Source organism: Mus caroli, chromosome 9, assembly GCF_900094665.2.
Source record: "Mus caroli chromosome 9, CAROLI_EIJ_v1.1, whole genome shotgun sequence".
In the NCBI taxonomy this organism is placed as follows: domain Eukaryota; kingdom Metazoa; phylum Chordata; class Mammalia; order Rodentia; family Muridae; genus Mus; species Mus caroli.
In genome coordinates this window covers 20,645,871-20,657,978 of record NC_034578.1, presented here as the reverse complement: position 1 = coordinate 20,657,978, position 12,108 = coordinate 20,645,871, and the positions used below count along the sequence as shown (strand labels likewise).

Genomic DNA, 12,108 nt, shown 5'->3' with positions numbered 1-12,108 from the left:
CGGGGAGGAGCCAGAAAGTCACTATGCATCGCATGGTCCCCTTAGAGCTCCAAGTCCTGACCCGCCCCCCCCCTTTGCTTCAGGCCACTTCCCTACTTTCAGAGTCTCCAGAATAGAAAACCCAGACTAGAAGGGAAACAAACCACCACACAGCAGAAAGCCAGGTTCGCCAAAAACAAAATCAACAAAAACAAACAAAAAAAATCAAAACAAAAGCATCCTTCCTACAGGCACCCTGCAGCTCAGCATTTCTTTCCCAGAGCCCTGCCTCCCCAGCTCTCTGTGAAAAGAGACATAACTTGGGGACTGTCAAGTAGGGGACCTAGCACTAGGCACTGTGCTGTGTCACCAGGTTAATGCCGCTCAGCGATGAGGAATTTGCTCTACTGGGCCCTTCTCAACTATTTGGGAACTTCTGAGCTCCAGTAGGAAAGGGAGAAAATGCGGAACTCAGTAGGACTTCCTTTGGTGACATTCAGTCCAGAGCAACGCAAATCCCTGGTTCTCGGTGGCAGTGAAAGTGCCTCTCTCAACAGCGCATGCTTCCCTCCTGCGGGATCAGAGACTCTGGGCGGAGGTGATCCGGCTAGCTCCGCCACCCTGTTCACTGTGCGTCTTCTCCGGCTCTCCACCGGGAGCGCAGAGGCAGGAGGGCACAGTGCCCTAGGCGCTCTCTCCCTGAGCCGCTCGGCCCCGCCCCACTCCGCAGAGTCTGGAAGCAGTGACGTGAGACCACGCTGACTGGCTGCTGCCCGCAGGGATGGCCACCGCCAGCAAATTAAGGCGCGAGGCAGCAGGCGCCTAGGCACACTTTAGGTCGCGCCTTGCTGCGCTCTGCAGAGAGGAGATCCGACTCCCCGGTTTCCGCACCCTCTAGAGTCCCACGGCTGATCGTCACCTCCCCGGACCTGGGCTACTTAGCGGACCCAAGGAGGGAAGGGAGGGAGAACTCGGCGTGGGTGCTGGGGACCCCGCGTTTTGCGCAGTGGGCTTACACACAGTTTTGAGTTCCCGGCTGGTCCCCACCCTGCTTTCCTGCTGGTTCGAAGTCTCTGCGGCTCCCCTGCTTTGCTCTAGTGGACTGGAAAGGCCATCGTAGGAACCTGGGAACGGACGCTTCGGGGGAGGGGGTCCCCAGTTCCGCTTTGCTTGCTCTCTGGAACTTTGAGCTGCAGTTTCGGGTCTTTGTCTCCCTTTGGGGAAGCTGGACTGTGGTTTGTCAGTCCAGGCTTCTGAGCAGGACCGCACGCTGGGAACCATGGAGTTCACGGCGTCGCCCAAGCCCCAGCTCTCCTCTCGAGCCAATGCCTTCTCCATCGCCGCGCTTATGTCCAGCGGCGGCCCCAAGGAGAAGGATGCAGCAGAGAACACCATCAAACCCCTGGGTAAGTCAGGGTGCTAGGCAGTCAGTATGGGCCCTGCTAATCTGTTTCCCGGGTGCGGGCGGTTTGCTCCGCGGGAAGCAAAGGTGGCTTTTTCTACCGGCTGGATCCACACTGCTAAGTCTCAGAGTATGGACCAGAAGTTGGTCCTGGGAGGAAGATTTTTTTTTCTTCTCTCAAGTTTTCTTTGGAGGCTTCACCATCAACTAAAGGTAGTGAATTCTCACTACCGGCTTGTGTTTGTATTCGCTTTCCCCAGTTTCTTGGAATCTCGACATCACGTAGATAGTATGAATGCTGTACAAATTTGTTTGAATGAAAACAAATTCAAGGACAAGTAAGGGTTAAGATGCGGGATCCACGGTGGTATAACACCGGAGCCTGCGCTTGGAATCAAAGACCCTGAGACTTCACAAGAAGCCAGTTTAATTTTTCTATCACAATTAACAGTCTTAATATGTCTGAATAGGACTATAAAATAGGCCGGTTTTTCCACGCAAGAGCCGGTTTTTTTTTCTTCCCCAAAGAAGCGCGAGGTTTGTCAGGAACCCCCATTTTATACTTGCCCATTTTCAATTGAGACTGGCAAGGCCTCCCCAAATTCCTCGAAATTTAGCACTGTTTCTATAAAAACTGTGTTCTTTACAGAGGAAACTAGGCACAGATTAAAGAGAGATGAGCGGTGAGGGTCTCTTGAGCACAGGAGGGTTGTATAAAAGAACTGCTCAAGATAGGGGTTCTGAAAACCCTTACAACCCAGGGGAAAAGAGTTGCTATTCTAAGGGCCTTGGTAATAATTATCGCACACCCTAATCGCCGACTATCAGAAATCAAGTAGCTAAGTTAAGACAATTGAAAAAAAAGTCACCACTTTTTTTCTTTTCGCTATCCCTTCCCAACTCTAATACATTTCACATCCAAGATAAACACTAGAGAAGGAAGGGGCTTGGGAAACTAAGGAGCTTACACAGTGACAGGAGATTACTAAAGTCCAAAACAACAGTGGTACCAAGGAGATGTAAGACAGGGAAATGAGTGTGAATAAGAACTCCTAACTTCCACCTAAGTCAAGATCTGCGAAGGCAATGTGAGCAAGCCAACAAATCCTGACTATTTAGAGATAGCATTGGCTACTACTGTCCAAGTTGGACCTGCTGAGGCTTCCGATCATTATCCTTGTACTTAGGGAATTTAATACCTCCATCTCATTTTGGTACCCAGTAGGAAAAGAAGATCTCAGGTCAAAATTCCTGACAGACTTGTGAGCAGTGGTCTGGAAGCTTGCCAGCTCCACTACTCTTATTTCTGTATCAGTTCTTTAACTAATTTTCTAAATAAAACAATAAAACAAAGTAACAACAAACACGTTCTTCAATCAAAATTACAAATTTTAAATGCTAAGTCAATCCTAGCTCTCACCCCGGCTACCCTTCTAGTTTCTGAAAGGAGTCTGTTCACCTGTTTGGAGAACAACTCTTGTCCATTTTATTCTTATCCCTTACACTCATCAGCCCAACAGAACGAATTACTTAATGTCTAAATCAAGACTCAGAAACTGAAACACCCAAAGGTTCTTTTAGGAGATAGAAGGTTGTTTCATTGGGGAAAAAGATGTCTGCAGACGGTGGATTTCCAATGTGTCTCTTAGTGCTCCATCACTCAAGTATATTAGTTCTACTCCAGTAACCTCCTGGGCAGTTCGGTTTTCTTGTTGTCCTTCTCTATTTCTGTAGTGCTCTGGCCAGGTGGCACTTACAGGGCTTGCCTGTCAGTCGTTGGAAAATAAGATGGTGTCCCAATTCCCTATAAAGATGTGGTGTATATTCACTTCCAAAAGTGTTTCAGGATGTTGGTACTTTCTGGGCTCCTTTGATTTTGAAACAACCTGCATGATAATTCACTTGATACTACTTAATTCACTCACGTCTATTTTCTGTTAGCCTCACATTAAGAAGCATGAGAGATAGGAACCAATTCATCGCACACACCACACACATGTGGTGCACACAACTGGCACTAGTTGGCATTCAGGAGAACAGTTGGAACATGCTGGTTTGATGGGAGGGGGCTTGAAGTAATTTCTTTTTTTAAGAGATGAAAGATAATTGGCAGAGGAAAACAAATACAATCAAACCAACACCCTGCATTGCCCCAAAGTTAGTGTCCAGTCCCTTACCTGCTGCGCCAGAAAAGGTCTGGCTCATACGCAGTGATATTTCAATCTACTGGTGGTTGGCAAAACCTTTTCCTCTTTCAATTCCTGCTATCTGGAGTTGAAGTTGTTTCTCTCACTTCCAGGGGTATTTGGAAGAAAAGCAGTTGCATACATAATCGCTCTACTAATCTATCCCTATCGTAGAAAAATAATAATCTGTTCGAGTCCACCCCTGTGATTTAGCATGCTGGGTGCTGGTATTTTTCTTGTGCTACCCTCTGCAGCAGCAAAGTCTAGAATTTGGGGTGATTGTCATAATAGTTACATTTTATCTTTCAAGACCACAGCCTTCCCTTTCCTTCATTCCTTATATTTTATTCTTAAGAGCTACAGCCACGTAAGTAATAAATCGGCCCTTGTTCTAGATAGATCCTGCTCATTTGATTTAGTTAGCGTCCAGCCCCGGGCATGTCCCAGGTTCATTTGCACAGTTATGGATCGTGCGTTTCTGCCGGGGTTTCAGAGTTTAGTCAAATCCAAGTACATGCTTTGGGTACTCTTCCCAGCTCCTTCCTACTGTGTTCCTTGTTAGTTAGTAATAGCGGTCAGTCTTCCTTCTCCTTTCCTCCAGAACAATTTGTGGAGAAATCATCCTGTGCCCAGCCACTGGGTGAGCTGACGAGTCTGGATGCTCACGCGGAGTTTGGCGGCGGGGGCAGCAGCCCATCCTCATCCTCTCTGTGCACAGAGCCACTGATACCCACCACCCCCATCATCCCCAGCGAAGAGATGGCTAAAATCGCCTGCAGCCTGGAAACGAAGGAGCTCTGGGACAAATTCCATGAACTGGGCACGGAGATGATTATCACCAAGTCTGGCAGGTAAGTTGGTGTGGGCGGGCGGGCACTGAGCAAAGGGTACACCCTGCGCTCTCGGGAGCCATGATTTAGAGCTGCCGGAAGGAGCGGGGAGCGGTGGCTGAGCTCAGGGGTCTCCGCTTCCCACCAGTTCCCTTAGAAAGGTCTGTGAAACTGGAAGTGAAACAGGGTATGGCTGCAGGACGGACGCCACACGTGGAGATCGGGACCTTGTGGCGCGGTGCTGCACGGCCTTTGCTCTGGTCCTGGCATTTTGGGTTCCGAGCAAGGCACGTGTGCCCTGCGGTTGGCTAGAGGTTACAGATAGGAGGGGAAAAAGGAGGAGGAAGCAGAGGAGGAGGAAGAGACTCCCCGTTATATTCACTTTGCGGAAGCCTCCCGCTTCCAGTGAAAACCCGGACTGAACTGAACGAGAACGTTGGAACTCGGAGTTGGGAGGAGACTGGGGCGGTGGCCCTGGACGAGGGAGCGGGGCTGCTCTGTTGAAAGGCGGGAGAGGCAGCGCAAGGTCGATCGCCAGGTCGTTCTAAACCCTGGGCAATACCTATCAGATCTCAGATTCTGACTCTAGGAATCCCCTCCCGAAGGAATGCCCGAGATTTTTGGTAGGTTGAGCGACTGAGTCATCTCTGGTTGTTGGGGAGAAAACAAAACAAGCGCAAATTTTTTTACCTACCAGTATAGTTCCTTGTAAAAGAGGTATGAAATCATTTTTGTGGGGAAAGTTGTGTCTCTGTGGGCACATCTTTCATAAACAAAACAAACCAAGCAAGCAAGCAATCAACAAAAACCAAGAGAGGAGTGGTAGTTCCAACCTTCCTTTCTCCCCAATTTGAGCTTCCTCTTTCCAAAGAGTGAATCGGGCCTTTCTTTTTCTTTGTCAGGAGGATGTTCCCCACCATCCGCGTGTCATTTTCTGGAGTGGATCCTGAGTCCAAGTACATAGTCCTGATGGACATCGTCCCGGTGGACAACAAGAGATATCGCTATGCCTACCACCGGTCATCCTGGCTGGTGGCTGGCAAAGCTGATCCCCCGCTGCCAGCCAGGTTTGTAACTCTGGACTTCTTGCAGTGTAGAGTGATATTAATCTTTCTGATTTAAGGGAATTTTAAGCGAGTTGTTTTAAAACATCGGGCTCTGGCCAGAAATGAGATTTCTAAGTAAGGACACCGCATGACTTAATACAAAATATGTCCCCTTTCAGTCTTCTAGAAAGGGGAAGTTTATGCATAAAGAAAAGGATCTCTTTAATTTTATCCTCGTAATTAAACCCAGACATTCATGAAATTTTAGTTTGAATATGTGTTAGAAATGTGACCTTTTAGAGAAACATGTATTTGTGTAATATTTCTAATAGGCTACTTAGGGTCAGATTAAATAAATGTGCCTATAATTGCCCTAAAATCTTCATGCACATAATATAGTTTAGGAAATTCTTAACAATGATTATATCTGCATAGAATAAGCAATATTTTGGTAAAACTGATTGGTTTTGACCCACAGAAGACCCAGAGGTTTTAAGCATTTCTTCCTCCTCTTCTACAGTTTTGATGGATAAACATAATTCAGTAAGCTAATATTCCTTTACATTAAACAGAACTAACACATTGGAGACAATCCAACTTGGTTTTTTGGGTTACTTTTGCTAATATTTTTTTTTCTGGGTGTACCCTGTCCTAAAAAGTCTAAACTTCTCTTTCGGAGCATTTTATTCAAAGAAGCATTCAGGAGGGTTCTGTCTGTACATGGTCATGTAAAGCAAGCAGCATGTGCTGAGAAACCCTGTCTCAAAAAACCAAAAAAGAAAAAAAAAAAAAAAAGACTTCATTGTTTTGAATAAGAAAATGTACCTTTCGTGACTCATTTTTGGCAATTGATTGACAGTTAGATCACACCCAAGCGTTTGTTTCAATGTACAGATTTAAGAGCCTTGGAGGTGTTTCAAAGATGTTACAAGGATGCTTCTTTGTAACATGTGTAACATCTTGTCTGTAGCCACTGACACCACAGACACAGTGGAAAGGTGTAGTTCTGAAAGAGCATCAGCATCACACGCACTAATTACATTATTGGCCTTGCAGCCTGTTAAAGAGAACAGGAAACAGATAACAGTATTTTCGGCTTTCTGTTCCTAAAAGAGACCTTACCAGGAAGGCCACGGTCCAAGTGAGCATATTAAACAATTAGAATTAAGAAATACTTGTAAATAGCAATTTGTTCTTCTAAGTGAAAAAGCTATACTTCATAATAGATGTTAAAATTGGTAGAATTTGGTGCTTTTTACTATTTACTTCTGAAAAGCCAATTCAGTTTATTTATTTATTTTGAATGAGATAGTGCTATTATGTAGCTCAGGCTGCCCTCAAACCCATGGTGCTACTGCTTCAAGATCAACGCTGCTCTTCGGCTTGGATTTTCATGGTTTACAAATGCGCGGGTTTCAGTTTCTTTTCAACACTGATTTCAAGGGGCCAGGGTATGAATTCGGTCATATTCCTAACCATTTTTTCTATTCGCTTTTGCTTTCTCTGGCCTTTCTTTTTCTCTAGTCTTTCATTCTTATGTATCCTTCGTCTTTCTTCCTCTCTGAAGGTATGAGCAAATGCTGCAGGCCAGCGGGGTTTCAGAAATATGACATGCTTGTTTATGTTTCTAATCTGTTCTGGTTAGAGAAAGAAAAGTGCCTACCGTGTGCTATCTTAACTGAAGCATGTTTAAGCAATTGCTGGAATTTTAGGTCAGGAGGAGGGGGAAGAGGGAAGAAGGGTTTCCTGTATGTTGTTTTGTGTATCCTGGCTCAGCTTATTTATATTAATATTAGATAAAACTATGAAATGGAAACATCTCAGATAATTCATGGAAATTCCTGGTTGTTATTATTATTACAGAAAATAGTTTGTTACGTTTTCTACCTTCATAAAAGAGGGGACTTAGGAGATTAGAATGCTTAAGTTGCTGGTACCAAGTGAGTTTCTATGAAACTTCTAAATCTGAGAAGACTTTTTTTTTTTCCTCACACTGAAGTCAGTGATTTCTAATCAGGAAGCACAATACTTGATAATATTATTTGGTAGTTTTAATAGTCACAACATTATTGATGACCAAAGCCAATATACTACTACATTTCCGTATTACTACTGTAATCTTTATTTAAACAAGTTAATAGCTATGCTAATGTAATTATGGATATTGAATATGATAAAGAATGAACATGCCATCTATTTCTAGATCTTTCAGTAGTTTGGGATTTTAAGAGAGAAGGACAATGTGAAACTGATCGATAAAATGACTATATATAAAACTGTTGGGTTGGAGAGTTAAAACTTGGGGTGCTATTGTATTTGAACTATCAAAGGATGCTCTTATTTACAAGTCAGTTATGAGCACTCTACTGAAAACAATGTAGCAAGCTCAGAGGAGGCCTGAAGAGTTCCCCTGTGGGTGGGGCAGGACTCTGGCACTTTTGCCCTGTTTCACACATTTCTGCATGGGAACAGATTCTCAGTCTTTTCATCTAATATACGGTGGCTCAGACTTCTCATTCTTTACCCAAATATTGCCAGGGGATGTTCATTTTATGACATTCCCCTGCCTTTTTCAACCAAACTATTTAGAAATTACAGCAATAAAGGTCCTATGTAAAATTGGCTGTAAATATCTGGGTATATGGGTAAAGGAATTTATCAGGGCTGGTCACATAGCTCCGTGATACAGCATGGGGTTAGCATTTTCAATTCCAAAGGTCAGTTCCCAGCGCACAACAAAAACAAAACAGAAGAAGAAAACAAAAAAGAAAAAGAAAGGGAAAGATGTAATTTGTCTTATGAAAAAGAAAAGGATTTTTGTTTTCTTCCTTCTCATTCATTCTGTCACCTCACTCTGGTTTTGGAAGATTTGGTGGGGAAGTCAGCAGGGTTAGGATTTGCAAAGTGTGGTACTTAGGGCAAGAGCTGGAATGAAGGAGTGGGTGACCTTCACCTTGTGAGGCTGTGTCCCTCCCACACAGCAACTGATAGGTAAACAATAGATTTTTCTTATCAAAGCTTCCTTGCTTAAGCCATCTATAAATAAATCAATTTAATAACCAGAGGTTCACTTAGCTTGTTAAAATAATGTTCCTTTAACATGTGTATATAGTTGGCAACAGTGCTGTAGGCTGGTGTGTAAAGAAGGCACGAATGGTGGGATCTCAGGCCTGACCTATGGACTCGTAAGCATTTGCTGTGTATCAAAATTAGCCTGCTTTTGTATTTGTAAATTAAATTGAGTCACTTTTAGGTTTAAGTAAGTGATTCTCTAAAATTATTTTCTCATTTAAATTGTTACTTTGCGTTGGTTTACAATAATGCCTCTATTGGAAACTATATTGAAAAAACCTGTGGCAGTTTTTTTTAATACCTCTAACAATAAGATCACACATTTGATAACTGTAGAACAGTAAACCAGAAGGGGAAAAATATAAAATACACAACTCATCTTTGCAAAATGGCTGGCTCAGTAGATAATAGAAAAGTATTCATTACTCCTAAGATCTCAGGGACATGAAGTACGTTAGATGCTTTGAGGTTCCCTCAGCATTGCTATTTTAATAAATTCAAGGCATATGGGACAAATAAAATGCCCCCCTTATGATGCTTATGTGTTCCCTTAGAATCAAAACATTTAGAATAAACACCGTTTTTTTTGTTTTTTTGGGGGGGGGGATTGTTTTTTTCCTGTGTGTGTGTGTGTGTATGTTTTGATTCAGGTTTCCACTTTGGTCTCTAACTCTCAATCCTTCTGCCTCAGCCTTCTGAGTGCTGACATGACAGAGGTGTGTGCCAATACACTTAGTGCAAGTCAGATTTGTTAGAGCATGCCCCAATAAAGCTCTCCAATACTCTGCAGGCTCTACGTGCATCCAGACTCCCCCTTTACTGGCGAGCAGCTCCTCAAACAGATGGTGTCTTTTGAAAAGGTGAAGCTCACCAACAATGAACTGGATCAACACGGCCATGTAAGTACAGAGCCTTGGATCCACAGGTTCCCTTAGGTGGAGTGGACATGTTATGTGAAATATCCTCTCTCCTCTCCCCTCTACCTTTCCCTCTCCTCCATCTTTCTAACTTCCTGCTATTTCTGAGTCATTCTATGAAAATCCTTACTGTTTTTTGTTAAAGCTGTTCATGGGGGTGCAATGTGGCTCTTTTTTTTTTTTTTTTTTTTTTTTGTACAAGGGGTCCAGGATCTTCTGTGCCAAGAACTCCCCAACAGTATTGCATACGCCATTTGCCAACAAAACAAAGGAAATGTGCATTTAGGGAGGCCAGCAAGTCTCTTTTGGTGTTAAACATGGTACTTCTGTTAGTATATTAATAATACTGCACAAAGTGGGGCAAAGACTTACTGTTGGAATCTTTTAAGTGTGTTCTGCAGAGTGCATCATGTTAAGTGCAGGAGAATGCAAAGGCCAAGTAAATCTACAAAGCTGCCAATCACATAGCATGTTGCTATACAGACTGGGTAAAAGCCTGCAATGCAACCATCAGAAACAAACCGAGTGGGTAGGGCAACCTCTGCCTCAAGTTAATTCTCCCTTTGGCATTCAGATGTCTCTTCTGAATACTGCAGAGCTATCTGAAAGCCAAAGCAAGATGCCTCAGGTGCTTCTCCTAGAGGAAATGTGTTTGGGAGGCAGCTCAGAGTTCTTATGACCTAGAAAATTCTAGATAAGGTGTGGTATTCCTCATCACCTCCCTCTGCACCAAATACACCAAACTGTAAGATAAAGTTGTCTCTTTTCTCCCTAAAAGGAACCCAGAGTATCTGTGTTTCTCTCTGCAGTCTCAGTCATTGCTCTTCTCCCCCAGGACCCCAAGTTTTAGTTTCAGGAGCACTGGCAATGGCAGTTATGTCCCTTTTTGGAAGAGCTGCATACAGCTAAGATTGACAATATCTAAAATTAGGAACAAAGCAGAAGATAGCTCGCTTACCTGTAATCCCTGCAGGGGAGGCAGAGGCTGGAGGAGGCTAGCCTGGTCCAAATGATACTCAAAAAGCAAACCAATCCAACAAAAGCACATTTCATTTTGTGTCAGTAAAGAGTTCATTGTAATATGGGTTATGGGAAAAAGAGAATACAGCTCAGAGCAGAGCTGATAGAGCAAATAACCACTAAGGAACGAAGCCTTGCCTTCTGCTAATGTTCCTTGTTAAGGCATTGTCTTTGATGTGATTGGACATGCGTGAGTGTGTGTGCATGTGTGCATGTTCACTTATGTGTGAGGCGCATGAGCTCATGACATGCATGCAGTGTCTTTTTCTTCTTGCCTCTCTTCACCTTATTCTATTAAGACAGGATCTCTCACCCAACCAAAGCTCACTGTCTCTCTATGTTTTATCAGATTTTTTTTCCATTTATATCTTAAATTTTACCAGATTTTTTTCTCCATACATTTTCATTTTTTTTTTCAGAAATATTTTCTATATTTATATGTATCAGGTTAACTGGCGAGTGAGCAACTTGGACCCTGCTATCTCCGTCTCCTAGTGCTGGGGTTGCAGGTATACACAGCTGCAATGCCAAGATTTTACATGGATGCTGGGGATTTGAACTTAGGACCTCTTACTTTCAGGGCAAGGATTCTTATTCACTGAGTCATCTCCTAAGCCTCTATGATTCAATGCTCTTAAGTAGAAATGTATGTACAGATTCTCTTGTTTCTGTGAGAGAACTCAAGGCAGGATTGCATGCTCCTTTTGAAGAAATTATTTCTGTGTTTTTGTCTTCATTGCCAGGAAGAACATGGCTTCTTTCACAGTTTCTTTCCCTAACTTAAAAATCCTAGGATAGTTATTTATAGTTAAATAATAATTATGTAATCTCTCTCATTTTCTTACCAAGTAAGGCTCTTGTGACTCTAAGGCTTAGTTTGTATTGGGTTTCTGTCATAGATGAAAATGGTTTTAAATAGGCAACAACGAGAGAGTTCTAGAGATGGTTTCAAATAGTTGAACTTGGAAGTGAACAAAGGATCTGTGTTGGTGTCCCTGTCCTCGTGCCCCGGGAAGACCTTCCTTGCTTTCATGACCACATCAGGGTGACTAGGTGGCCTTGTGACTGAGTAGCACTGGGGAGACACTGGAAGTGGATTAATGAGCTTGTTGTTTGACCTGTTGGAACGTTAATAGACCTTTTCAGTGTTGGCGTAAGTTACCGTTGAAAACAGAAGATGCTGCCGCTGAGTGGCTCTTTGTCAGCTTGAGATTTATGAGCTAGCTCTCTGAGATATTATTTGTAGGTCAGTCACTGATCCTACTTAATGTGATCCATATTAAAATATTTTAGGTTATAATTGAAATCTTTTCAGGGAGAAAGTACAATTTTTTTTTTTTAAAAATTCATCTTGCATTTTCTCCATGTGGAAGTTTAAGAATTATTTGGTGTTATCCAGAAAGACTTTAGGCCTCAGTAGTAGACTATTTACTCAGAATTTAAATGTGTTATCTTATCATCATCTTCAGGTGTAGCTGGATTTCAGGAATTTTGAGTTCTATCCTGATTGCGTGACATTTTGACCTTGTCAATTTGTTCTGTTGTTACCAGCTGCTTATATTTCCTGTAGCCTTAAAACTTGTATGGTTGAATAACACCCTTCATCACCAGAATTAGTGTCCACTGAAACTGAGAAAGATGGGTTCTTAGGTACTA

At 43.0% G+C, this 12,108-nt stretch overlaps 1 protein-coding gene across 2 annotated transcripts in view; it reads left to right on the top strand.

Moving 5' to 3' along the window:
- The first annotated feature begins 764 nt into the window (after positions 1-764).
- Positions 765-12,108, top strand: part of Tbx20 (T-box transcription factor 20) — a 53,978-nt gene continuing 42,634 nt past the window's right edge. The window contains exons 1-4 of one of the 2 annotated variants that reach the window (XM_029481669.1): positions 765-1,385; positions 4,286-4,418; positions 5,300-5,464; positions 9,306-9,414. In XM_029481669.1, coding sequence (XP_029337529.1) covers positions 1,259-1,385; positions 4,286-4,418; positions 5,300-5,464; positions 9,306-9,414 — 534 coding nt within the window. In that variant the 5' untranslated portion in view covers positions 765-1,258. Of the gene's footprint in view, positions 1,386-4,168; positions 4,419-5,299; positions 5,465-9,305; positions 9,415-12,108 lie in introns of both variants that reach the window. The other variant, XM_021172438.2, reaches the window with a different exon arrangement.